General features: G+C 41.9%; 1 protein-coding gene across 2 annotated transcripts in view; it reads right to left on the bottom strand.

The window, feature by feature from the left end:
- The window catches only part of PPP1R37 (protein phosphatase 1 regulatory subunit 37), a 181,536-nt gene that overhangs the window by 111,258 nt on the left and 44,458 nt on the right, over positions 1-25,820 (bottom strand). For both annotated transcript variants that reach the window (XM_029571627.1, XM_029571626.1), the window contains exons 3-4: positions 6,051-6,096; positions 5,230-5,330 (exon numbers count right to left, since the gene is read on the bottom strand). In XM_029571627.1, coding sequence (XP_029427487.1) covers positions 5,230-5,330; positions 6,051-6,096 — 147 coding nt within the window. The remainder of the gene's footprint in view (positions 1-5,229; positions 5,331-6,050; positions 6,097-25,820) is intronic.

The raw sequence follows: 25,820 nt of genomic DNA on the forward strand, positions 1-25,820 counted from the left end.
TATAAAATAAAAATAAATAAATGCGACCCTAACCACTCCCCTGCATGGCCCCTCAGTCCATGATAAAGCTAAGACTCCAGGAAGTGGGAAGGTTTTGTGAGGACTAAAATTCTGATGTCCATCAGAGAAAGTAACTTTTCTCCAAGGTCAAGCAACCTTGAGAGACCCTACTCACACATGAAGACTCTCTGGCTACAGGCTGTCTCAAACAAAAAGAAAAGGGAAACAAATAAACAGTGCTAACAAGCAATACTGTTTTGGGTGGCCACAAGCCAAATTGATGTTTTCTGTTTTTCTTCATGACACTCTGAACCAAATGAATGGGCCAGAGGAAAGATGGAATTGGGTTCTAACACCTCAAAGAGACTCTGTAAGACAGACTGTCCAAAACTTAATGTCATGTCAAGAGTCTTTGTCAACACAATAGTGAGATGCGAATGTGGGGCGAAAACCCCACATCACAGATTTGCTACTTATGATATCATGACTCCAATTCCATGAGTCTTGACATGCCTCACCAAACCCAAGTCTTCCTGGGCATAACAAAATGGAGCACAAATCATAAGCCAAGAGAAGTACAGCTCTTAGCTATGCAATTCCATGTTTATTGGCGTTAATGAAACAAAACTTGGATAGCTATTGGAGGGCTTCAGAAAATTCCAGATAGAAGGCTCTGGATCACTTGTAATCCGAATTGCAATGTCAGTTGATTTTCGAGGACTTAGGAACAACTGAAGGCAAAGATTTAGGAATGTGCATAGTACCACCATATTGCAAAACTTAGTGTAAGACGGAGCTTATCAACTCCATAAGCCAAGTGACAATCACTGACAAATATGATCTTACAAGTCAGATATTTCTCCTCACAAGAGCCCAGAGGCTCAAAAGAAGCTTTTAATAACTGTGTAAACACCACACTGAGATTCCATGACACAGCGGAAGGCTCGATGGGGTTTTTAATAGTAGCCAGTCCCACATAAAAACATACAACCAAATGGACATGGATTTACCTTCTACATGTTGACAAAAACACTAATTTCACTAAGGTGAAATTTAACTGCGTCGGTCACCAAATTGACTCGGACAAATGTAGAAGGGATGCAAGTAGTTTTCATGTAAAACAAGAAAAAAATCTAGGGCCTTTTCCTTAAGCTGCACAGCAAAACTTGCCATACCACATCATAGAATGTATTTATTTATTTAGGAAGATTTATAAATCATCCTACAGATTACAATAAATCTCTCAAAGCGATGTATATCTCATAAAACACTCAGACATCAAATTAATAGAACAATTAAAACAAAAGCGATAAAAAAAACATGAGAACAAATAAAACAGACATAAAATGCAGTCATGTGGTAGCTGATGAACTGAGCCCCATCAATACATGACTATCTAGTTGTTGATTACTACTGCAACAGTCTGTAGGACACCTGAATTCAGAAGCCTTTTATTATTATTTCTCAAAATCCTTCTTGGATACCCAAGGAATGCGAAACAGGACTGCAGGTCCCTTGCAACATCTAAGCTGAGAGAGCCTAATCCTAATGCTGGGATGGCGTAGCAATCCCTGATCCTTATATATCAGCGTTGGGATGTCTTACAGAGAGTGGGAACCAATTTGGGTACGGATCATGATTCCCCGATTTCTTCTGCGTTTCCATGATCTTGCAAACCAAAGGAATTAGAAGAAAAGCTCAGAGGGTATCAGAGTCTAATCATGGCACTCTCCTTTGCTGAAATGAAAGCCTTCTCCTCCATGTTAGAGAGGAGAACTGCATAGTCAATTCTATAAGGACTAACTGGACATGCCCCTTGCTGACATCAATTGACTTGTTCTATTCTTTCTGCAGGGGATATCAATATGTTAATCCTCTTTTGCAGAAGAACAGCTTTTGTCCAATCCACATTTTGTCAAGGATTTATAAATCCTATCAAGACAGCAGCCTCAGCTTGGATTTAGGGAAATTAATAAACTCTAGCAATACCAACACCCAGATGGATTTGCTCATTAATTCTGTATCATCACTAAGTCACTGCTTCCTTGACCCTATTACCCAAAAGGGGCTTTCCAGTAGTTGTACTTAAAATGTCATATCATGCGATTTCTGCATTCCAGTACCACATCCCCTAGTAACCTTAGCGAGTCACAGTGTTTTGAAGGAGCTGCTCTAATAATCCCTTGCTTTGCATCCAAGGGACGGATGATAAGCTATGCCATCATTGGGCATAGCCTTTTAACAGAGCTTCCTCCTCGGAACGCCCAGGGAAGTAAAACTCTTGGACTTCTTAAAGGCAGATTTGACCACCAAAGACCAATAAGGTAGTGTTGCTTTTTAAATCCTTTAGCCTGGATATGATAACCGTGTCTACTTTCTCACTAACAAGAACCACATCATCTCCTTAACAGGCACTACCACAAAATCCCCAGAGGAATCCGCAAGTTGGTCCTGGACTCTTCCCTCCTTCAACAACTCAAACAGAAGGGCAAACTCATTCCCTGTGAAAGAGGTGATTCCATGAGGACTTGTTGGGCAGTTCTTGCCTACCACTAGCAGAGGGCCTCAATGGGTCTGCTGGACACTCTAGTTAGGCCTTTCAGTTCTGTGGCCCACACATTTTGCTGGCAGCCAGCTCTGTAAGAGCTTGGTCCAAGTTTCAGTCCTTCTTCGTGGTCTTAGACTATGGTCCTGTTGGCTCTAATTGGTGGCCTTACATCTGGTCCTACTTTTCAGTCTCAGTTTCTTTTTCCTGTTTTGTCCTAGATTGCTTTATGTATCCTGTGTTCCTGCTATGGTTCTATACTGCTTCGTGGGTGCTTTCCTTTCTCCTCTTTCCTGCAGTAGTCCTGCCCTGTTTCTGTGGACATCTTCACATCTCCAGGTTTGAGTTAGTTCTTGTTGTTGTGTGTGCCTTGTGTTTCCTGATGTCCAAGTTCTACCAGCCACCAACACATAAGGGCTCAACCCGAAGGGAAAGTGGCCATCATAGGCAGAAGACAACCTGTTCGTGCTCCAGTTACAACCTGCCAGTCTCATCTCATCTGCACACAGACAGCTCTTGACTTTGGGGGTCACATCCTCAGACACCAGGATTCCAGGAGATGATCTTATCTTATGTCTCTAACATAGAAATGACAGCAGAAGAAGACCAAGCAGCCCATTCAGTCTGCCCAGCAAGCTTTCACAGTTATTTTTCTCATACTTATCTGTTTCTCTGACCGCTGAGGTCAGGGCCCTTATTGGTAAATTTTTGGTTCTTATTTTCCTTCCACCCCTCTGGAGCTGCATAAAAGTGAAGTATCAAGCCTAATTGGTTAGGGGTAGTAACCGCCACAATAGCAAGCTACTCCCACACTTATTTTTTTACCCAGCCTGTGCAATTTAGTCCTTGTTGGTTGTCTTAATATAAATCATCTTTTCTTCACCCCCCCTGCCATTGAAGCAGTGAGCTTTGCTGTATATGTACTATGCTTTTAGTCAGCTTTAGCATGAGAGACCCCAGAGTCTGCATCAGAGAGTCTGGCCCCAGAGACTCCAGCATTTACAATGGAGAGTCTGGTTTCAGTCATCTCTCTGATTTCAGTTCCAATTCGCATGTTTATGCCTTTAGATCCAGCTCCAGGTGTCCCAGCAATAGCTGTTTTTGAGACTTGGACTGCAGCCACCTCAGACTTTGGGCCACCTGAGCCCAAATCTAACCCCATTTTTGTATGGTACTCTGCCTTCCTGAGGCAAGTCTGTGATCCTGGGTATCCCTGGAGATGTCTGGAATCCACCATTTTAGAGTGGGGTAATGTGAGGACTTGATGGGGCAGTTCTTGCTTCCTGCCAGCAGAGGGCCTTGGTGGACTTCTTGGACACTCTGGTACATCCTCCCAGCTGCCAGACGACACTGACTCACAGTTCCAATTTCCTCCTTATGTTATCAATGTCGGAGCCTTGCCTCCATTTGAATAACTTAGTTTGAAAGGTCAACTTCATACAGGGATCGGAAACTTTTTTTGTTTTCACTATGCTTGGAAGTTCACTCTGCACTGGGAAACCTTCTGTAGGACGCCCTGCACATAATATCGGCATTTTCTCCTGCAGCACATGTACACTATTATTGGTTTCTATAAGTTGATTTTCTGGGCCTCTGTCCCTTCTGATGCAGCCCATGTGGCAAAACACAGACCATGTCGGGGGACCGAAACCTTCTTTCAATTACTCGTGAATAAAAGATGGAAACGCTTAATTTAATGTTCTTCTTCGCTTCATTTTCTCGATTAATCCAGTATAAGGATTTGTGAACTTTTAGCGCTATCCAAAACAGATCTAGCCTAGTCACGCAGGGGGAGATTATCTATAGGCCCTCTGAGGTATCGGACAAAAAAAGCCAAAAAAACGATTTGAAAATTGGGAAACCCTGACTGGAGCAGACAAAAAAAAATAAAAAAAACAAAATTAAATGGATGAAAAAATAAACTAGAGGACTAGAGGGAAAACACAACACACGGGGCTCTTACTGCAACAGATGTAAAAAAGAGAAATAACTGTGACCTAAAAGCTCCATAGAAAAGATGACACCGAGGAGCTTTGCATGGGATGCAGGGGAGTGGTTAAGGCTGCACATGCCCTTCTAGAAGCTTTGGCCAGGCTCCATCTGATGATGTCACCCATGTGTGAGAACGGACATCCTGCTTGTCTTCTGATAATATCACAAATAGCACCCACTCTGCATGAACTAACTGGAATGCAAACTGTGACCTCCATGTCACAACAGTCACTCCCAAGCAGGAGCCCAGAATGTTCTTCCACAAAAGGGAGACCCTTCCCAGACAAACAAGGATTAAGGTACCTATCGTTAAATTATTTTGTAATAGGGGCGTGTTTCAGGTCAAAATATCATGCAATATAGTAGCAATATGGCTATATCAAGCAATAAACAGCATTTAATGGTGATAAACATTCTATAGCACAGCTTAGTAAATCTAGGCCCAAGTTTGTTCCTGAGCCACTGGAGAATGAAATGGCAGGAGGCAGCGAATCAGGAAGCACGGAAGGGGACAGCTGAGTGGGATCGGCATTGGGAAAGACCCAATGGTATTACTAGAAAACACAGATGCTAGGATGTAATATCTAAGTGCCACAGTGACCTTGGGCCCAGGATTTATCTAGTCCTATCTTCCTATGCCAGCTACTGTAACTCTGCAGGCTAATGTTCTGCTAAATACTAACACCACTTACATCCTCATCCAGGTTGGTCTGCTCTACATCCACGATTTTGAACTGGACCCGTTTGAAAATTTCTTCCAGTGCCTCGCAGGCTTTGTAATCCAGCTTCTCTCCTGCAACACAGAACAGCAGTGAGTCAAGGTGACTGAGAGTGGGGCAGCAGTTCCAGCACCCACAGGTAAGCCAGTCCCGTGCAGTTTACACAGCCTTAACATCCCCAAGTAAACGGGCACATTCAGTGAGAATTCTGCAGAAAGGAAGTCCTAACACAAGGAACTCAGAAATCACCTAAGGGAGTTGGCTGCATGGAACAGCCACAGAGCAAAGGTAACGAGGGTGAAACCGGTATCAAAATTCAAGAAAACACTGGATAAATGCAGCGAGGTACTCAGAGGAAATAAAGCGATGGTAAAACCAGAAATATCATGGGGTCTGTGGTAGTCCCTTCTGGGGAAATTCTGTACCACTATACAATGCAACATATGCTTTTGTCATGTTTGTGCGTAAGTTTACCTTGACGGATCAGAGGATTCCCGGTGGAAAGGGTCGGGGAGGGGTTTGAACTTAAAGGCAGACTTTTGGATTTTTCTTTTTTTTAAAGTATGCCTGTAAATTTCCAAGAAAAATCTGTACCCATTTTAGCAGGTCTATATGTGTACGTGGCTGGATTTGGTGGGATACGGTAATTTTCAAAGTGGACTTGTATACATAGATCGACTCTGAAAACTGGTGTAACTTACATGCTTCTTGTCGACATTCTTATGCAGGCTGTTCAAAAATGACCCCCTAAATGAACAGATTTCTGCAAAGTGGTAAAACCCCGAAATCCTCACCTTTGAGATCCAAGCAATCTAGTCTCCGAGTCAGGTCTTTAAATTCCTGAAAGAAAAATAATGAGATGTAAGAAAAATAAGAAACACCATACCGGATCAGAGCATAGGTCCATCAAGTTCAGAATTTTGTCTCTGACAAAGGTCAAAGATACCTGGCAAGATCCCAAAAAAATAGATTCAAATCCTTTTTGCTCATAACCAGGAATAAGCAGTGGCTTTCCCCTTGTCTACATGGTTAATAATAATAGTTTATGGACATTTCCTTCAGGAACTTGTTCAAATATTTTTTTTACCCAAATTTGCTAACTGCTTTCAGTATATCCTCTGGCAAAACATCCCACATTTTAATTGTGTGCTGAATGAAAAAACAAATAGGTAGCACTGATTTGTTTTAAATGTGCTACCTATTATCTTCATGAAATTTTTCCCTAATTCTAATATTATTGGAAAAGGTACATAACTGTTCTCTATTTACCCGGTCCACAGCACTCAAGATTTTATAGATATGTATCATATCTCCTCTTGGCCCTCTCTTTGAAGAGCCCTAATCTATTTAGTCTTTCCTCATAGGAGAACCATTTCATGCCCTTTTGGTCGCCATTCTCTGTAATTTTTTTTCTAGTTCTGTTCTAGAAACTTTGACATAAGTTTTCCGTGCCAGGCTCCATCAGATGATGTCAACCATACGTGATGACTGCCTTCCTGCTTGTCCTCGGAGAACTAATGGGACAGTGCTGTACTAGCATGCAAATTATATGATAATGATAGGATGGATCAACTTGAGGGGATGGCGCTTTAAATTAGGGTTGGCACAGAGTCCAACAGGATAAAGATCTTTCAGGAGACTAAATGCATAGTAGAATTTTTATGGGTTGAAATTCCATGTGTGATGGGGGAAGAGTATAGCAATGGGTGTATACTATCATCTGCCTGGCCAAAATAAACAGATGGACGATGAAATGCTAATAGATATTAGAGAAGCTAACAAAATTGGCAGCACAGTAAAAATGGGAGATTTCAATTACCCCAGTATTGACCGGGTAAATGTCACATCAGGACATGCTAGGGAAGTAAAGTTTCTAGATGTAATAAATGACTGCTTCATGGAGCAGCTGGTTTGGGAATAGATGAGAGGGGGAGCCATTTTAGACCTAATTCTTAGTGAAACACAGGAATAGTAGTAAAACTGCTCAGCAACAATGATCATAATGTGTTCAAACTTGACTTAGTGAGTGGAGGGAGAACATTAAGTAAATCTACTGCTTTAGAATTTAATTTTCCAAAAGAAGACTTTGATAAAATGAGGAAAATAGTTTAAAAAAAAAGTTTAATGATGCAGCTACAACAGGTTAAGAGTCTACATCACACATGGACATTGTTTAAAAATACCATCTTGGAAGCACAAACCAGATGTATTCCATGTATTTGAAAAGTTGGTTAAATGATTGCCAGCATGGTTACAAGCCTAAGTAAAAGAGGCTAATGTAGCCAAAATAACTTCTTTAAAAAATTGGAAAAAGGATCCAACTGAAGAAAATAGGGAAAAGCATAAGCATTAGCAAGTCAGACATAAAACATTGATAAGGCAGGGAAAAAGAGTATTTGAAAAGAAGCTGACCATAGCTCATAATAAAATCTTTTTAAAATATATCTAAAGCAGGAATCCTGTGAGAGTGAGAGTTGGACTGTTACACGATTCAAGGGTTAAAGAGGTTCTTAGGGAAGATAAGGCCATAGTGAAAAGACTAAATGATTTCTTTGCTTCAGTATTTACTGAAGAGAATCTTAGAGAGACACCCATTCCAGACACAGTATTTAAAGGTGATGATATGGAAGAACTGAAACAAATCACGGTGACCCTGGATGAGGAATTAAAGCAGACTGACAATAGAAAGAGTAACAAATCACCTGGACCAGATGGTTTACACCCCAGAGTTCTGAAAGAACTCAAAATGATATTGCAGATCTATTACTACTAATTTGCAACCTATTATTAAAATCCTCCCTTGTACTTGAAGATCGGAGGGTGGCCAATGTGACTCCGATCTTTAAAAAGGGCTCCAGGGGTGATCCAAGATACAATAGATCACTGAGCCGGACTTCAGTGCCAGGAAAAATCATAGAAATTATTCTAAGGCACAAAATAACAAAACAAACAGAAAGCCATGGTTTAATAGGATACAGCCTATATGGATTTACACAAGGTAAGCCTCACCTATGCTACATTTTTCTGAAGGGGTTAATAAACATGTGGATATTAGTGAGCCAGTGGATATAGTATATTTGGATTTTCAGAAAGTTTTTGACAAAGTCCTCCATGAGAGAATCCTAAAAAAAATAAAAAGTTATGAGATAGGAAGCAATGTACTACTATGGATTGCAAATGGTTAAAACATAGGAAGCAGAATAGGATTAAATAGTCAGTTTTCTTAGTGCAGAAGGGTAAACAGTGGAGTGCTTAAGGGATCTGTACTTGGACCGGTGCTATATAATCTACAGTATATAAAATGTTTATGTCAGATACACTGTCAAGTCTGTCTGTAGCCACCAGGAAGCACTCTGAACAGTGAACCGTGCACTGCGCAAAGACAATGGGGTTGATTTTATATAACATGTGCGTGTGGGTTCCGTTATAAAATCGTGTGGCCACATGCACATGTGCGCCAGATTTTATAATTTGCACATGCATGTGCATGCAGCATGTGCAAGGGGGGGGGTGAACCTTTGCAATTTCTGTGCGGCCACGCAATCCGGACTTCCCCAGTTCCCCCCACATACGTAAACCCCAGGATTTACTTGCCCAAGCCTTTTAAAATCCGCCTGAATATGCTCTGTCTGTGAAGCCCAGTTTCTCAGGCATGCACACAGATATACACACACAAACACACAATCTCCCACACAGAGACAGATACACACACGTCGAGGATTTTGAAAGGTCAATTGATCCTTAACTTGGCTTTGCTTAGCTTAGCAGGATTATGCTTTGTCTACTAGCAATTCTGCATAGTACTCAGTAAGCTAATTAAGAGTAACAGAAACGTAAGTCATAATAAAATATGTCAAAGTGGCTTTATCTTGCTTAAGGTAAAAGTTATGGCATCACAAGAAAACAGAGCTTCTGCTGTCAGGAAATGCATTATGGTTAATGAATAGGCCTGGTTAGAGACAGATAAACCAAGATGCTACAACATCTAAGTAGATGCCTATGGATAGCGAAATGTCAGAGAATGAGTGATACCTGCTGCCGGTGATATTTTTCTATTTACATGTATAAGCATAGGGGTAACCTGGATGGAGCAGCAGTTACTACCCTTAATAGAAGGCATGGGATTACTACTCTTAACCTATAAGTCTTGATGCTTTTGATGCAATTGCAACATTGCTCTCCACTTTGATGTCAAGGGAAGGGGAACTGGATTCAGACAACCAACACAAGCCTTACCTTTTACAGTCTGGGGTACGGATATGCAGACATAAGGGAAAAAGCACAGGACTGCTTCTACGGGCAAGTCCCTAAGTAAAGTACATCATGCAGCACTGTCTGAATTTTCAAGGCTCATCGCCCATTAAAAATGTTACTAGCAGAAATCTTTTTATGGATTATATCATAAGGCTTGGGGGGATAACTTCACAGACCAGCAGTTACTATCCTTAAGAGAAACACAGAGGTAACCAGCATGGCATGGCAGATACTACCACCATAAGAAGCTTGCTGGGCAGACTGGATGGACCATTTGGACCTTTTCTGCCATCATTACTATGTATGTACTATGTATATTATATTTATGCAAGATATCAAGTGAGAAATTATTTCTGAATGTAGTACAGAGGAAGTGTAAAATTGTGGAAAGGGTTCCTTGAATACTGGTCCAGAAAAAGGCCTTTTGGTTCCCAATAAAAGCATAGCAAACATTTAGTCTGCAGTCAAACAACATTTGCACAACTGAGACTCTCGCCTAACTTGTGGTTAGAAAGGGTTTTTGCTTTTACATTGAAGCAATCAGATTTGTTCAGGTTGAGAGGTTTAGCAAAGGTCATACAGTTGCTGGCACAAGGGAAAATCATCAATTCAAGCTCATTGATGCAACTAAAATTTGCATTAGCAAAATTTCAAATGACATCACCTCATTCATTGCAAGCCTTCCAGAACATGAATGTGAATATTTTCATGCTTTTCAAGTATCCAGCTTCCAACCTGGTCAGTATTTAGCTTGCATCTATGATAAATCTTGGTGGATTGGCCATATATACAAAGTCTCAACTGAGGAACATGATCTCTTGGTCTATTTCTTGCACCCCCAAGGTCCTCCCAGGTCATTTTACTGGCCGCCCCGTAGAAACACCTGAAGGGTTCCAGAAGAGCACATTATTGCTGCCCTTGATGCATCCATAACAACTTCATCAGGCAGGCAATACATTTATTCACAAGCCACTTTGTCACGCATTGATGGGACATTCAAAAACATGTACAAGGCAGGAAAAATCACTAAAGGAATTTTTGTGAAATCTGCAGTTTAAGCAATTCTCATATGTAGTGTCTTGCCTTTTCTTGTTTTGTGCTTAAATAAAAGCTTGCAAACCCCTTGGCATGGGGTTGACAATTTTACTGAACTGGCAGTGACTCAGTCATCACTGACCAATGCAAGGTAACTAATCAGCATAGAAAGGTTTGCACCGACTTTGATGACTAATTTATGAAAATACATCTAAACAAATGTGTGTCAAAAACTAAAAGTGTGGTAAGTACAGTAAACTGAGCTGTACTGTAAAATTTCACATCTCTAACTCATTTGCATGTTTCACAGCTGGGTGCCAAAGATGGCTCTTTTTAACATAGTGCATTCACACATGCACATGATGCTTGTCTTTGGGACTGTAATTCTGACTAAAGCAAGGCTGGGTCCAAGATGAAAGAGGGTGACTTTTATAGCAAAAAAAGTGCTCTTTCAAATAACGTTAGAAATAAAAACATTAAAAATGACACAGTAGAGATATTTGCACAAAAACGATGGCAAACATTTGCATAAAAAGATGACATCATATCTTTATGTAATTATATCTTTGCATCCAATTGGCTGCAAAGCCTCCTAGTGCAAATCCTACATGTACGTCATGGGCCATGACTACTGATCCAGTTATGGCCTGAATCGAAGTATACTTCAGGAGCAATAAGGAGTCAAATTAGGCTGTAAATGTCTTTTGTAAAACTTTTCACATAGTTTGCTGGCCCATAAAAAGGGAGGCAAGCTCAAGTTAAGTTCCAAGCTTTGCATAGGAACTTAGCACAAGAGGCTGTAATAATCCACAAAATGTCAGGCCCCTAACAGAGGTTGTTTGGCTGCAGTGCCCGGACAAAGTGGCCATTTTGTGTTGCGTGGCGCACAGTACTCCAAGAGTGACCTTCATTCAGCAGCCTCTAGCTCTTGAACCAATACAGATCCAGCCGAAAAATTCTGCATAGTTTGGTTTGTTTGAGGCCCTAGCAAACTTCCACACAAAATTTTATTCAATTTGAAGGCGGTCGAGTGTGGCTGATTTTCTAAATTGGTCCATTTACATGGAATGTCCTTGCCTTCACTCTTCTGCCTAGGGACTGTTTTCCATTCTGCTTGTTATATTCTGGCTTATTTATGGTTCTGCTGCCCTATTTTTCCCCCACTGTGGCTTTTTGATGGTTAAGTTTTTTTTCTTCTGTTTTATGCTATGACTTCTGATTATCTGTCTTGGAGATCCATCTAGTGGTTTTGTGGTGCATTGCCCTTCTATCCTGATATCTGCTCTGCATTTGATTTCCTACACTGTCTGGTTGTTTTCTTCCTACTCCTTGGGGTCCTGGTCTTCTTATTTGGTGTTTACTGTTGGGATTGCTTCGGTCAGTTGTGGCTCCTATCTTTCCCTAATCATCTGCAAAAAGGTTTCATATAGTCTTGGGGATGGACTCCTTGCCAGAGGAATAGACTTCGAGGTTGGACCTCGTAATTGGGATTTAGTCCAACTGGATTGGGCAGTGGGCTTTGCTTACAATCAAGAGTTCTGGTTTGATAAGAGCAGTCTAATATTCCAGCTCATGGTCCAGTAAAAATGTTGCTAGCAGTAATTTTTTATGGATTATCATAAGGTTTGGGGATAACTGTACAGAGTGACAGTTACTTCCCTTAATAGAAACAAGAGGGTAACATACATAGAGCAGCAGTTACTACCATAAGAAGCCTGCTGGGCAGAGTGGATCCTTTTCTGCCATCATTACTACGTTTGGAGCAGAATTAATAGTGGTGCACCCTTTTTACTGTTTGGCAGATTGAAAGCGGGATAGAAGTTATTAGCTGGAATTGTTCCCTAGCACTCTTATAGGCCGATACAGAAAAACGCGCAGGAGAGCTGGTGAGCACCCACTCTCCCGGCGCGCGCACAGGCCACTCTCCTGGGCGCGCGATTCAGGAGGGTGGCCTATGCAAATTAGGGCCCGCGGTAAAAGGAGCGGCAGCTGTCAGCGGGTTTGACAGCCGACGCTCAATTTTGCCGGCGTCGGTTCTCAAACCAGCTGACAGCCACGGGTTCAGAAAACGGACGCCGGCATAATTGAGCGTCCGTCTTCAACCTGCGGGCCGATTTAAATTTTTTTTTTTTTTTTACTTTTGGGGCCTCCAACTTAATATCGCTATCATATTAAGTCGGAGAGTGTACAGAAAAGCAGTTTTTTATGCTTTTCTGTACACTTTCCCGGCGCGGGCAGGCATTAATTTCTGAAAGTAAAATGTGCAGCTTGGCCACACATTTTACTTTCTGTATCGCGTGGGAATAACTAATAGGGCCATCAACATGCATTTGCATGTTGCGGGCGCTACTAGTTTCGGGGGGGTTGGACGCACGTTTTCGACGCACTATTACCCCTTACTCAATAAGGGGTAAAGTTAGCGCATCGAAAACACGCGTCCAAACTTGGGCTAACAGTGTGCTCCACTGGAGCGCACTGTACTGTATCGGCCTGTTAGCTGCTGGTTCTGGCTGGGGAGCGGCTCTTTTGTGACTGTTCCCTTTCCCTGGCATGTGGGCTCATTACACTCAGACTGTTCTTAAATTTCGTATTTGGACTCCTTTCACCTTTCCTGTGTAAAAAGCACTCCCTGCTTTCCCATTTTCACTTGATGGTTACTTTATCCCAGATATGCTTGCTTATTTCTTAGATGCTAGACAACTTGTGAATGCCTGTGATACTTCCAAGTGGAGGATCCTTTTATTCACCCTTACATGGAGCCTTATGCGGTCCCTTGGGGGGGGGGGGGGGGGTTTATGCCTCTTTTGTAATTTGCTGTTTGCCCTCCCTTCTGTTCTACCTTTTCTTTCGGCCTCCACACTCCCTTTCTGTGGTTTTTTTTTTTTTGTGCTGTGTTTACTGGGTTTTCCTCTCCGTTTCTGTTGCTTTATAGTCTGGTCTCCTGTTCCTTTGTGCACACTTGTATTATTGCTTGACTTTTATATTTGTTTGTCCTTTTGCACTTTTTTTCTTTGGAACTTCTGATTATAGGGGTCCTGCACGCCCTTATGGGAGTCTCCTCTGTTTTTGCATTCTGATATTCTGAATTTGGTGCTGCTCACCTTTGGTTGTTCCGCTCATTGCCTAGTCGTCCTTTCTTTATTTTTTTTCTTTGACAGATTGTTCTTGTGTTTTCTTCTTGGTATTCCCTCCTCATCTCATCTTTGTTTTTACCTCCATAGCTTGTTCCCCAGATACTCTCGCTGTTCGTCCTGGACTCTGCCTGTTACTGCCAACACCTTATCCCTGTTTCTGCGCTCTTCTTTTCCAGCACTACCTCAGCTACCTGGCTGCAACCTTCCCTTGGGATCGTTCCCCCACATCTCTTCATATGACCATCATCACCTCCTCTCCTTGCCAACCTCAAATTCTTTCTCTGCTAGCCGTGCTGGACAGTTCGTATCTTTGCTTTCCTCCTGTTTATTCCTCATCTGCTTTTCAGGATTGACTGGAGAAAATAGGGGGGGGGAGGGGTAATAGTGTATTTTCTATTGCTATATTTTGGTACTAGTGTCCATGTCTGTTATTTTTATATTGCTATATTAATTTTAAACCTACTCATAGGATTTTGGGACATTCTAAACCAAGGTGCCACAGTGGTGCAGTAGACCAGGTTTATACACTGCCCCTCACATTTCGCTTTCTGAAAAATGTATTGCTGTCTATATATCTGGGCTCATCAGGAAAATAAGTATGATCAGAAATGCAGTATTTTCTAAATACTCAGATAGGCCTTAGGTTTATAAAAACTGACCAGGGGCTGACTTTAGGTTGTCCTGTAGCCTTAACTGCTGTCAATCTATATTATTATAGTTATTTTTGTTTACCGACTCAGTATTGCTTAGGCCATGTCATGTCCTACTATTGAATATTTAATTTTACATGAATACCTTGTTGCAACAGTTGGGGGTGGGTGGGGGGGGAAACGAAGGTTCTTTAAAATTAAAAGGATATTTTGTATGGTATAGGCAACATTTTAATATAATTTTTTATTTGTTGTATCTGTTTTTTGGCTTGCCTAATAAAATGTTAACAAAAAAAAAAAAAAACCCAAAACTGATTGAACCCTGTTAAATTGTAAATGGCCCTTTTGAACTCTCCATGAATCGAACTGATCAATGGCCCCCTTGCCAGGGCCTGAAATGTTTAAAGAAAAAATATAACTTGACTTTGCCCGAAACAAAATACTTTCACTCTTTATCTCTCAGGTACCTTTGAAAACCACCAGCAACTTGCATACATCTTTCCAGCTTCACCACACCTCTCCTCTGCCCAATAGCTCCACCCTTAGGAATTTTGTACATTTGACAACCTTGGTGAAACAATCCATCATAAGTGACTCTGAACAACAACTTCAGGGGTTAGATCACTGGGGTTACGCTCACCACCTCACAAAGACTTTGGCATTACCAGAGGCTCTCACATCACACCATCTTAGTAAGTCTTCCTGATGCCTACCTGAATTCTGCTGAGACAGACTCTTCAGAGTGTGGCAGTAGACAGGTGATATACCCTGACAAAGAAGTCTCTGAAATGTGCCCTCAAATTCTGGCTCTGGCTATTGCCATTTTGGCAGTCCCAAAGGAAAGCAGCAGACTCAAAACCATTACCTACATTAATCTTACGACAACTATTCAGATGTCATTTGGACTCATCAACTGCTGGATTTGCATGCAAACTCCTCTAGCCCTGAAACAGAGAAACATCATTGCTGCATCTTCTTTCCTCTTTCTTGAAGCAGCCAACTTCAGCTCACGAGGTTTTCCCATGATGCGAAAGATGAGTCCCGTATGCTGGTCCACCCTTCAGCTCTCTCTACAGAGTGGTGTCTCCAACGCCTGACTGCTCAACCTGCGCCATGGACAGCTGGCCCTACTGCACTAGTATCCTGGTCATCACCACATATAAATTACTACTCCCTACCGGCTCGGTACCAGTTCTAGAACTCTTATTGGCATCCCCAAGCTTTGTTTGCTTCTGTATCTACTTCCATTAACATTTACTACTCACAATCCCGAGGTTACCTAACCCTACTGAATTCTCTCCCACCTACTGGAAGCTGTCGACCTGTTCTCAATGTTTCTGAGAATCCCATCAGCAACGCTTAGTGCCCTTGTTTCCATTTATGATTATTAGCATCCTATGTTCCCCTCACTCCCTTGCCCTGGGATGCTAGCATGTGAGTAACTGTGGGCTCTACTTCTTTGGAAACAAGTGGACATCAAAGACAATAGTTCCTGGGGTTTCTGAGCCTGTCACTTTGGAGTATGTCCTCTCCCAGGTTACTATCCATAAAAATCAAAATATGGACCGTCATCTTCACTGAACAAAGAGACTGCAACGTGACCCTATATCTGACAGACCCCTTGAATTTCATGCCCTTATGAGAGTCATCCTCTCCAGCAATGGAATATGAACTGGAAAAAAAATAAAGACTGTTTCAGCTATCATAGACACTCTCACTAGTTGTCTTACCAAAGGTTTCCAGCCTAAAGATCCCTTTCAAAAGGAACTAGCCTCCATGTCAGGTGTGGTGATAGACTACTGCTTATCTCTTGATCTTCTCTTAGCAGATAAAGAAGGCATGTGTACTTTTATCAACAAACCCTGCTGTGCTTTTGTTGATATCTCTGGTGAAATTCAAGACCTGGCCAGTAACATTAAAGATTGGGGCAAATAGGCCCTTAACCCCATTAGTACCAGGGACTGGGACCTTTTGGCTGAGTGCTGTTGGAAACAGTGTATTTTGGTATTTGCAATGACTGTCATATTAATTGTTTTCCCTTTTTCTCCTGTGCTTACGTACAAAGTATCTTTCCTATGTCAGCTCCTGTGGCTCAAACCTCTGTGGTAGTAGAAGGGCATCCTCCCTATGATCAAGGCACATACCGTATATCCTTAGGGGCAGTAAAGACATTTACCAAGAAGATGAACAAGCCAATTAAAACCAGTAATCCACTCACTGAAGAATCTATTTATGTGGACCCTATGGAATGGGAAGGGTGCTACCACTGAGATTGTTCCTCCAAGGGAGCAATCAGAGTGCCTTATGAATTTCTCTTATGATGGAATTACGATATCTCATGAGTCTGAACTCTCAATACTTGAGCATTCTTCTCCTTCCACTGTTGCAGATCCTAGGGATGTTGTTTTAGTACACAAGGAAGATGATCTCGACCCAAGAGACTCTGCAACTGTTGAGGGACTACATGGGCACCCTAGACTGTCCAATGGCACTTAGGTTTTGGAATTGCGAAGCTTCCAATGCATAAAAGGAGGGGACTATCGAGGACTTTGAATAGTTAGTTGACCCTTAATCTGGTTTAGCTGAATTATGATTTATTTACTAATAATTCTGCACAATATTCAGTAAGATGGTTAAGTGTTAAACAGAAAAGTAGGTCATAATAAAATAAGTCAAGATTGCTTTACTTTTGCCTAAGGAAAAAGATATATCATGACAAAGGAGACCGAGTTTATGCTGTCAGGAAATGCATTTGGTTAATTAATAGGCCGTGTTAAAGATGCAGCAGATAAAGCCAAGATGCTACAACATCTAAGCAGGTGGCAGCTATGGATAATGAAACATCAAAGAGGATGAGTGGCATCTGCAGGTGATGTTTTTCTATATGCATGTAATATATTCTATTTATGTAAGATATCAAGCAAGATATTATTTCTGAATATAGAAGATAGGAAGTGTAAAACTGTGGAAAAGTTTCCTTGTATATTGGCCCACAAAAATGGATTTTGGTTCTCTATAACATTTAGCCTGTGGTCAAGCAACCTTTGCACAACTCAAACCCTCTTCTAACTTGTGGTCAGTAATATCTGCAAGAATGTTTTTTGCTTTTGCAAGTTACATGACAGCTGTGTTTAGCTATTCATTGCCACTGTCTGAAAACCCTATAAGAAGCTCCTAAAATCTGTAATGAGGCAATTGACCATCTTGGTCTTTCTCCCTATATGTTTTTTTTAAACCAGGCAACAAAGCCTAGCAATAAAGATAAGCCTTGCCATATAGACAGTGTTTCTCTACGTCACATTCAGGCAGGGCGAAAACTGCTCAGGTACAAGCTGGCTTCCCCTAGTTGGGCTGGCCAAATGTTTTGTGTGTCCTCATACACAAACACACATACTGTATATAGGCTCCCCCACAAACACAGACACAGGCTCCCACTCAAACATACACACACATAGCATCTTTTCTTTGGCTGCCGCTAGATACTTTCTTCATCCAACACGGGATGGGGTCTGTGGCAGCCTTCTCCTTGTTTGCCGGCCTCAGGATGGGATCCGCAGTGGCCATCCTGCAGGCCTCTTCAGCAGCCACAGGACTCCATCCTGTGGCAGCCAACAACAGGAGAGGTCTAATATACTGTCAAAGTTCTTTATAGAGAGGTTCTCTAGCTTTCTATATACCTTTGGATAATTACTTAAATAAATAAAAATATATACTGTTTTTACTTTTGTTCAATTTTAAAATGTATATCTGTTATGGACAAAACTACCTGAGCAACACCAGGCACTTTTCACTAGTATATTTATAAATGATCTGGAAAAGGGACGATGAGAGAGGTGATCAGATTTGCAGATGACACAAAATTATTCAGAATTTTAAAATCACAAGTGGATTGCAAGAAATTGTAGAAGAACCTTGCGAGACTTGGAAACTGGGCAACATTGAGGACAGACAAGTACAAAGAGATACACATGGGGAAAAGTAACCCACACTCTAGTTATACAAGGTTAGGTTCCATACAAGGAGTTATCACCCAGGAAAAAAATCTGGGCGTCATCATGGACAATACTTTGAAATCCTTGACTCAGTGTGTGGCAGCAGTCAAAAAAGCAAACAATGTTAGGATTTATTAGGAAAGGAATGGTGAATAAAGCACAAAATGTCACAATACCTCTTTTTCGCTCTGTTATACACTTTATGGAAATCATATTGATGATCATAAAGACTATGGTGCTCATCCAAACAATCATTAAGTTGCGATGATAAGACACGCAATGCGCTAATTTTAGATATAGGGCATAGATTAGCTAACTGTGTGAAGGCAATGCTCGATTATTTTGGACAGGTCTTACAATGACCATTTTCAGAACTGATGGCAAAGATCCTCCACGTAAAGACTTATTTACTATCCACTGAATATGATTCACAGCTAGATCTTTCATACCTTTAATAATATAAAAGGGAAACGGATTGAGCTGTGAGCCAATTGATTTCAGGATCCCTGTTAACATTTTAATTTCTTTTATAGTTAGCTCCCTAAACATAACCCATTTTTTTTACCTTCCCTTCCATCAGTCTAGACACATGTCTCCAACACATCATATCTGTGAGTTCCTGAGGCAACAATTTAATTATCATCTCTTCAAAGTAATCTGCAATTTGTTCACATTCTGGAAAATTCTGATAGTGCAAGGCAGGTTTAGTTGTCAAATTCTATTAGTTTATTTAAAATTTTCTCTATTCTTTCCATAATAAAAGTATGCTTTGCCTTAAAAGTGCGCTTTGCTGGCTTGGGGGCCCGAATGGATGTCATGGTGGAAGGGCGGAAGGGCGGAGAAGCTGCGGAGGAGAGGCCGTGCTTTGGTAAGGAAGCCGCCCGGGAGCGATCGTGGGAGAGGGCCCATGCAGGCATCCGTCTTCGCCGGCGGCGGGGACCGCTTTCGCCGCCGGCTGCCTCCGGGAAGCAGGGGGCAGCCCTCCGGGAGGCAGGGGGCCGCGGTCCGTCTCCGGGGGAGGGCTGCGGGAAAAGTAAGTTTAACTTTGCATGTCGGGTCGCGAGGGGATCGCCGCCGGCTGCTTGAGCGCCCAAATTTCGCTTTTTTTGCTTTTCCTTGCTTCAGGAGGAGGGTAGAGAGGACTGGGCTGCCCCGGAGACCGGCACCCAAGGACGCAGCCAGGGCAGGTGAGCGAGGGCTGGGGGAAAGTTTGCCGCCTACCCTTACCCCTGCCTCTAACGCAGGGGTAGGTGTAGGCGGTAAATCAGCAGGTTAAACGCGCGGTTAAACTGCAGGTTAAAAAGGCAATAGTCGGGGCGCGCGTTACTGAATGGGGGGGGGGGGGGGAATAGCTAATCCGATCGTTTACATCTCATATACATGCCGTGGGCGGAAGGGGTTACTCGTTGATTTAAAGAGGCGGTAAGAATGGGTTAAAGGGGACAGTGAATCGCGGGTTGGACTAACGTGGCCAAATTGTGAGTAGAAGGCAGGTTAGAAGCAGGGTAACCGTGGCTGCACTTTACTGTATTGGCCTGTAAGGTTGGTAGATTCAACAGACTAACTACAGGCTTAGTTAGATTCTGCAGCAAAGTTGAAGATGACCAGGAGTCTGGGGAGGTGTCCCAAGGACCTAATCACTGAAATAGCTGATAACATTAGATTGGAAGAGTGAAAACAGAGAGCCAGGTGGTATCCGCATTCTGACATACAGATCACCTAGCAGAGGATCACTAGCTAGTTCCTGTTCTAGTTTATGTTTACACTGTATCTTGCTCACATTTGTTTTGTTAATGAAATTCTGTGTCAGTTTTGCTTTCTATGTTAAACATTAACCTGTCCTTTCCTAATGCATATTCTCAATGAGATGTGGTACAACACATTTATAATTAAAACAAAAAATGCAAACTACACTAATGCTAACATAACATTAAACACCCAAGGAAAAGGATCCCCCCCCCTCCAAGGAGGAGGGCTGTGTGTCAAATGTGTTGTCCACATGTTTAAACCCTTTTGCTCACTACTCCTGGACAGATGATTCCTCCTCAGTTTGGTTGCCTTTTGTCTGAGGAATTACAAAGAGAAGACTTGTCAGAAACACCACCAACATATTGAAGAGCTCAAAGTAACTATTACACTAAATACTGAATCTCCAAAATGCTGAGTGGACCAATACTCAGGGCAGTCCCTACAAGAGAAGTAAGTCTTCCAATACATCCCATTTCAGATTAAGTTAATAAATTATGGAAGAAAATGGGCAAAAGTGACAGCAGTAACTGTCGAAGGCAGGGAAAGCTAACTCCTGTCCTCAAGGGCACAAACAGGCCTGGTTTTCAGGATATGAACAATGAATATGCATGAGATATATCTGCTTGCCTGTTGAATTCTGCTCACCCTGAGATTTCGGTAGATTAGCGGAGGGAGGGAGGGGTGCAGTGATGCAGCACAGTATACAGCTGGCTCGGTAAGATAGCGCCCCCCATTGGGCAGGGCCCAAAAAGCAGAAATTAGGTCAGATTCTTTATAATCAGTGCACCCATTGGTTCCCACCCCTTGTCTTTTTATTTTCAGAATAACCACATGAATAGCTGCTAGAGTGGCTGTCGTCTTGTGCTTGCGCAGTGCCCTCTTTCTATTGGCACGAAACAGTAGACCTGACTGAGCGTGAGAGAGTGGTCGCACCAATTCTGCCAAAGCACAGAAGAGACTGCAGGAGCTAATAAAGCAGGGGACTGTGATCAATTTTATAGTGAGTGAAGGTGCAGAAAACCTTTTCTGAGTCCAGGGCCACGTACAATAGCTGGCGACCTAGTATTTCAAAGCAGGGGGTGCTACTGCACCCGTGCTTCCATTGCCTATGGTGGCTGTAAAAAGAGCTGAACACATTTCCAGCAATCGGCAAATGAACCCAAAATCCAGCATTGCAACCTCACGTCCCCCGACTTTACTACACATAAAGAATTATGATTCCAGTAGCACACATTAGTTCAAATGAAAAATGGGTAGAGAAACACTTTTATAAAACTGACTTGACTCTTAAAAGGCACTTCTAATGAAGATGTTTAAGATTTTATTTGCATTTCAAAAAATGTAAACAGGATCTATGATTAAAAAAACAAGACACCTGAGTCAATACATCAGTCACACTTCATAGTGTGCAGTAGGCATCTTATAATTTATGAAAGTCATATAGCAACGAGATATTTTGCATTTTTCTATGTGATCATCAAGATCGAGAGTGGAATATTTGATATGGATATATTCGGGGGTGGGGGGGGTTCACTCTGTTTAATTCTCTGTCAATACAGAGTGGAATTATAGGTACGGCAGGGAGGCATCAGGCAGCAAGTCCCCTATGGTGGTATTAGAGGTATGGCAGCAGGCAGGCAGGCAGAGAAGTAATAGTCAGAGCCCTGGGGTGAGATATCTGGGTCATGGCAGGTACTGACAGAGTGCCAGCAAGACCTTCAAGTTGTTTTCAGTCAGCTTGCCACTCACATAGAAAATCTGGAAACCCAAGCAAAAGAAGATTACACTTTAAAAATACCAACTTTTCCATTAACTATTGTACCAACCTTACGCAATGAGTAGCACGAAATAAAAGTAATGTGCGGAATATAACATTTTACTAAATGAAATGAAAGGTCTCCTGTCATTGAAAAGACTCGTTCACTGGGAACACTGGTTGGTGGGCAAGAAAGACAGCGCTGTGCCACTTTGTTTAGGTCTGGCCAGATAATGAACTTGTGTACCCAATAGGCAAGCATATCGATGACCGGGACCACAATGTGCTCTGTCAGGTAGTGTGTCACAGACCTTTGTGCTGAGTTTTTCTTTGCCTATGTGGGCCGAGACTCTTTCTGCCAGCCAGCTGCTTTCACTCTTGCCTGTGCCAGATATTTATTTGCGGGCAATGTGGCTATGACATATTGTGGTGGGGGAGGAAGTGCTAATTGTCTGGGTGTTGCTCCTGCTTTCATTGCTTTCTGAGGTAGTCACCATTTCCTCCTACCCATTCCTCTGACCCTCCTCCTGCCAGATCATCCATTCCAGCATCTGTTTCATCTGTGAGATACTCAGACCCCAGGGCAACATCTTTCATCTAGGGATCAGTAGCGTAGCAAGCTTGTATACATTGTTTTCCATCAGATTTATCAGTCTCATGCACCTGATGCTGCAAGCAGTCCACAAACTGCAACACCTCTGCTTTCATTCTCATGTCCTGAAGGAAGCCTTCCAACTTTTCCATAAGACAATTTGCTATTGGGATCACAACCCCGAAGGTGCTCTTCTGGAATTCATGCCCTCTGTGAGCAGCTTCAGGATATCTGCCAGCTGCCTCACGACTGCCCATTCATAATGCCTCAGGGGGTAAGTCACATCTATCCCTATTTCCTGAGAGTTATTACAAATGGGTGTCTGCTACTCTGCTAACCTCTGCAGCATCGGGTAAAATGGTTTCCAGCAGGTGCCAATATCAACAATGAGGCACCTGAGAGGCATCCCAATTTCCTCCTGCTTCTCTCAGAGAAGCTGCCCTACCTTTACACTTCTGTGGAATTGCCCCTGCAATTTTAAGAACATAAGAACTTGCCATACTGGGTCAGACAAAGGGTCCATTAAGTCCAGTCTCCTATTTCTAACAGTGGTCAATCCAGGTCACAAGTACCTGGCAAGATCCCAAATAGTAAACAGGTCCCATGCTACTATTGTGTAGTGATAAATAGTGGCTATTTCTTAAGTCTACTTAGTAAATAACAGTTTGGACAAATTCCTGGACGAGAAGTCAATAAACCTTTTTTTAACCCAGCTATGCTAACTGCTTTAACTATATCCCTTGGTAATGAATTCCATCGCTTAATAGCACATTAAGTAAAAAAGAATTTTCTCAGATTTCTTTTGAATGTGCTACTTACTAACTTCATGAAGTGTCCCCTAGTCTTTGTATTTTTTGAAAAAGTAACCAATTTACATTTACCGTTCTATTTCGCTTATGATTTTACAGACCTCTATCATATTCCCCCTCAGCCATCTCTTCTCCAAGCCGAACAGACCCAACCTAAAAAAATAAGAACTTGCCTTACTGGGTCAGACCGAGGGTCCATCAAGCCCGCATTCTGTTTCCAACAGTAGCCAATCCAGGTTCCAAGTACCTGGCAAGTACCCAAACATTAAACAGATCCCATGCTACTGCTGCCAGTAATAAATAGTGGCTATTTCCTAAGTCAACATGATTAATAGAAGTTTATAAATTTCTCCCCAGGAGCTTATCCAAATCTTTTTTAAACACAACTACACTGACGGCCTTAATCACATCCTCTAGTAATGAATTCCAAAGCTTAACTGTGCATTGACTGAAAAAGAATTTTCTCCAATTTGTTTTAAATGTGTTACTTGCTAATTCATGGAGTGCCTCCTAGTCCTTGTATTCTCTGAAAGAGTAAATAACAGATTTACCATTTACTTTCAGAAATTAATGCCTGCCAAAGGCAAGAGTTAATTAAAAGCAGAAAAAACTGCTTTTCTGTACACCCTCCAACTTAATATCATAGTGATATTAAGTCGGAGGCCCCAAAAATAAAAGAAAAATTTTAAATAAAAAATTTAAAATCTGCCCGCGGCTTGGAAGACGGACGCTCAATTTTGCCGGCGTCCGATTTCCAAGCCCATGGCTGTCAGCGGGTTCGAGAACCATTGCCAGTAAAATTGAGTGTCAGCTGTCAAACCCGACAGCCGCCGCTTCTGTCAAAAAGGAGGCGCTAGGGACACACTAGTGTCTCTAGAGCCTCCTTCTACCGCGGGCCCACATTTGCATATTTTTCTTTCTGAATCGCACTCCCAGGAGAGTGGCCTGGGCACGTGCCAGGAGAGCAGGCTCTCGCCGGCTCTCCAACAGGTTTTTCTGTATCGGCCCGATTCTGTTTGCTTTTTAAACCACCGTGGCACACTGAGCAGACAATGTCAATGTATTATATACACTATGATACCTAGATCTTTTGCCTGGGTGGTAGCTCCTAATATGGAACCTAACATTGTTTAACTACAGCAAGGGTTATTTTTCCCTATGTGTGCATCACCTTGCTCTTGTCCACATAAAATTTTATCTGCCATTTGGATGCCCAAACTTCCAGTCTCATAAGGTCCTCCTGTAATTTATCTCAATCCGCTTGAAATTTAACTGCTCTGAATAATTTTGAGTCGTCTGCAAATTTGATCACCTCACTCATCGCACCCCTTTCCAGATCATTTATAAATATATTAAAAAAACACTGGTCCAAGTACAGATCTCTGAGGCAGTCCACTTTTTCCACTGAGAAAACTATTTAATCCTACTCTCCATTTCCTTTCTTTTAACCAGTCTGCAATCCACAAAAGAACAACACCTCCTATCCCATGACTTGTTAGTTTTCTTAGCCTCTCATGAGGGAGTTTGTCAAACAGCTTCTGAAAATCCATGTTAAAACTGTAATCCACACCAAACACTGATGAAAGCAGCAGACTATATAAGAACCTTTAATAAAATTAAATAAATAAATACACACATTGCATCTGCCAGCCACCTTTATCCACATTTACTAATCCATTCTAAAAAAAAATGTAGCAGATTTGTGAGGCAAAACTTCTCTTGGGTAAATCCATGCTGACTGGATTTAGCCTCTTTAACCTTTCATAGGGAAGCTGTTCCATCCCCTTTATCATTTTGGTCGCCCTTCTCTGTACCTTTTGCAATGCAATTATATCTTTTTGAGATGTGGTGACCAGAACTGCACCCAATACTTTAAGTTCAGCCTTACCATGGAGCAATATAAAGGCATTATTACACTCACTGTTTTATTCTCTATGCCTTTCCTAAATAATTCCTAACATTCTGTTTACTTTTTTTGAATGACACCATGCACTGAACTGAAGATTTCAAAGTATCCATTTTGACCCCCAGGTCCTTTTCCTTGGCAGTAATATGGAACCTAACATTATATAACTACAGTGTGGGTTACTTTTCGCCATGTGCACCACCTTGCACTTGTCCACATTAAATTTCAACTGCCATTTAAATGCTCAGCCTTCCAGTCTTGCAAAGTTCTCCTACAATTTTTCACAATCTGCTTATGATTTATCTGATCACTTCACTTGTTGTTCCCTTTTCAGGACCATTTTAATTATTATGTATATTACTTTGGCAACACATGTAAAACTGTTATGTCAAGAACGTTATCTGAATCTGAATATCATGAAGGGTGCACGAATCCTTCCACAGGGGCACCAAAGAGTGGGTTCTAGACCTCTTGGCCTTTTGAGAGTGGATACCAACTACAAATGATTGACAATGATTGACAAATCTGAGACCACCTTCTGGACAAATCTGCATCTGCCTTCTTATTCTCTTGTGACAGAGGGGGAAGGGGAGTCTCCCACATTCTCATGCTTTCTTTTGGGGGGGGGGAAGGGGGCACAACCTATTAACTGGACAATGTCAAACATTTTGTCCTGACCTTTTCCTC

Source organism: Rhinatrema bivittatum, chromosome 11, assembly GCF_901001135.1.
Source record: "Rhinatrema bivittatum chromosome 11, aRhiBiv1.1, whole genome shotgun sequence".
NCBI classification, from domain to species: Eukaryota; Metazoa; Chordata; class Amphibia; order Gymnophiona; family Rhinatrematidae; genus Rhinatrema; species Rhinatrema bivittatum.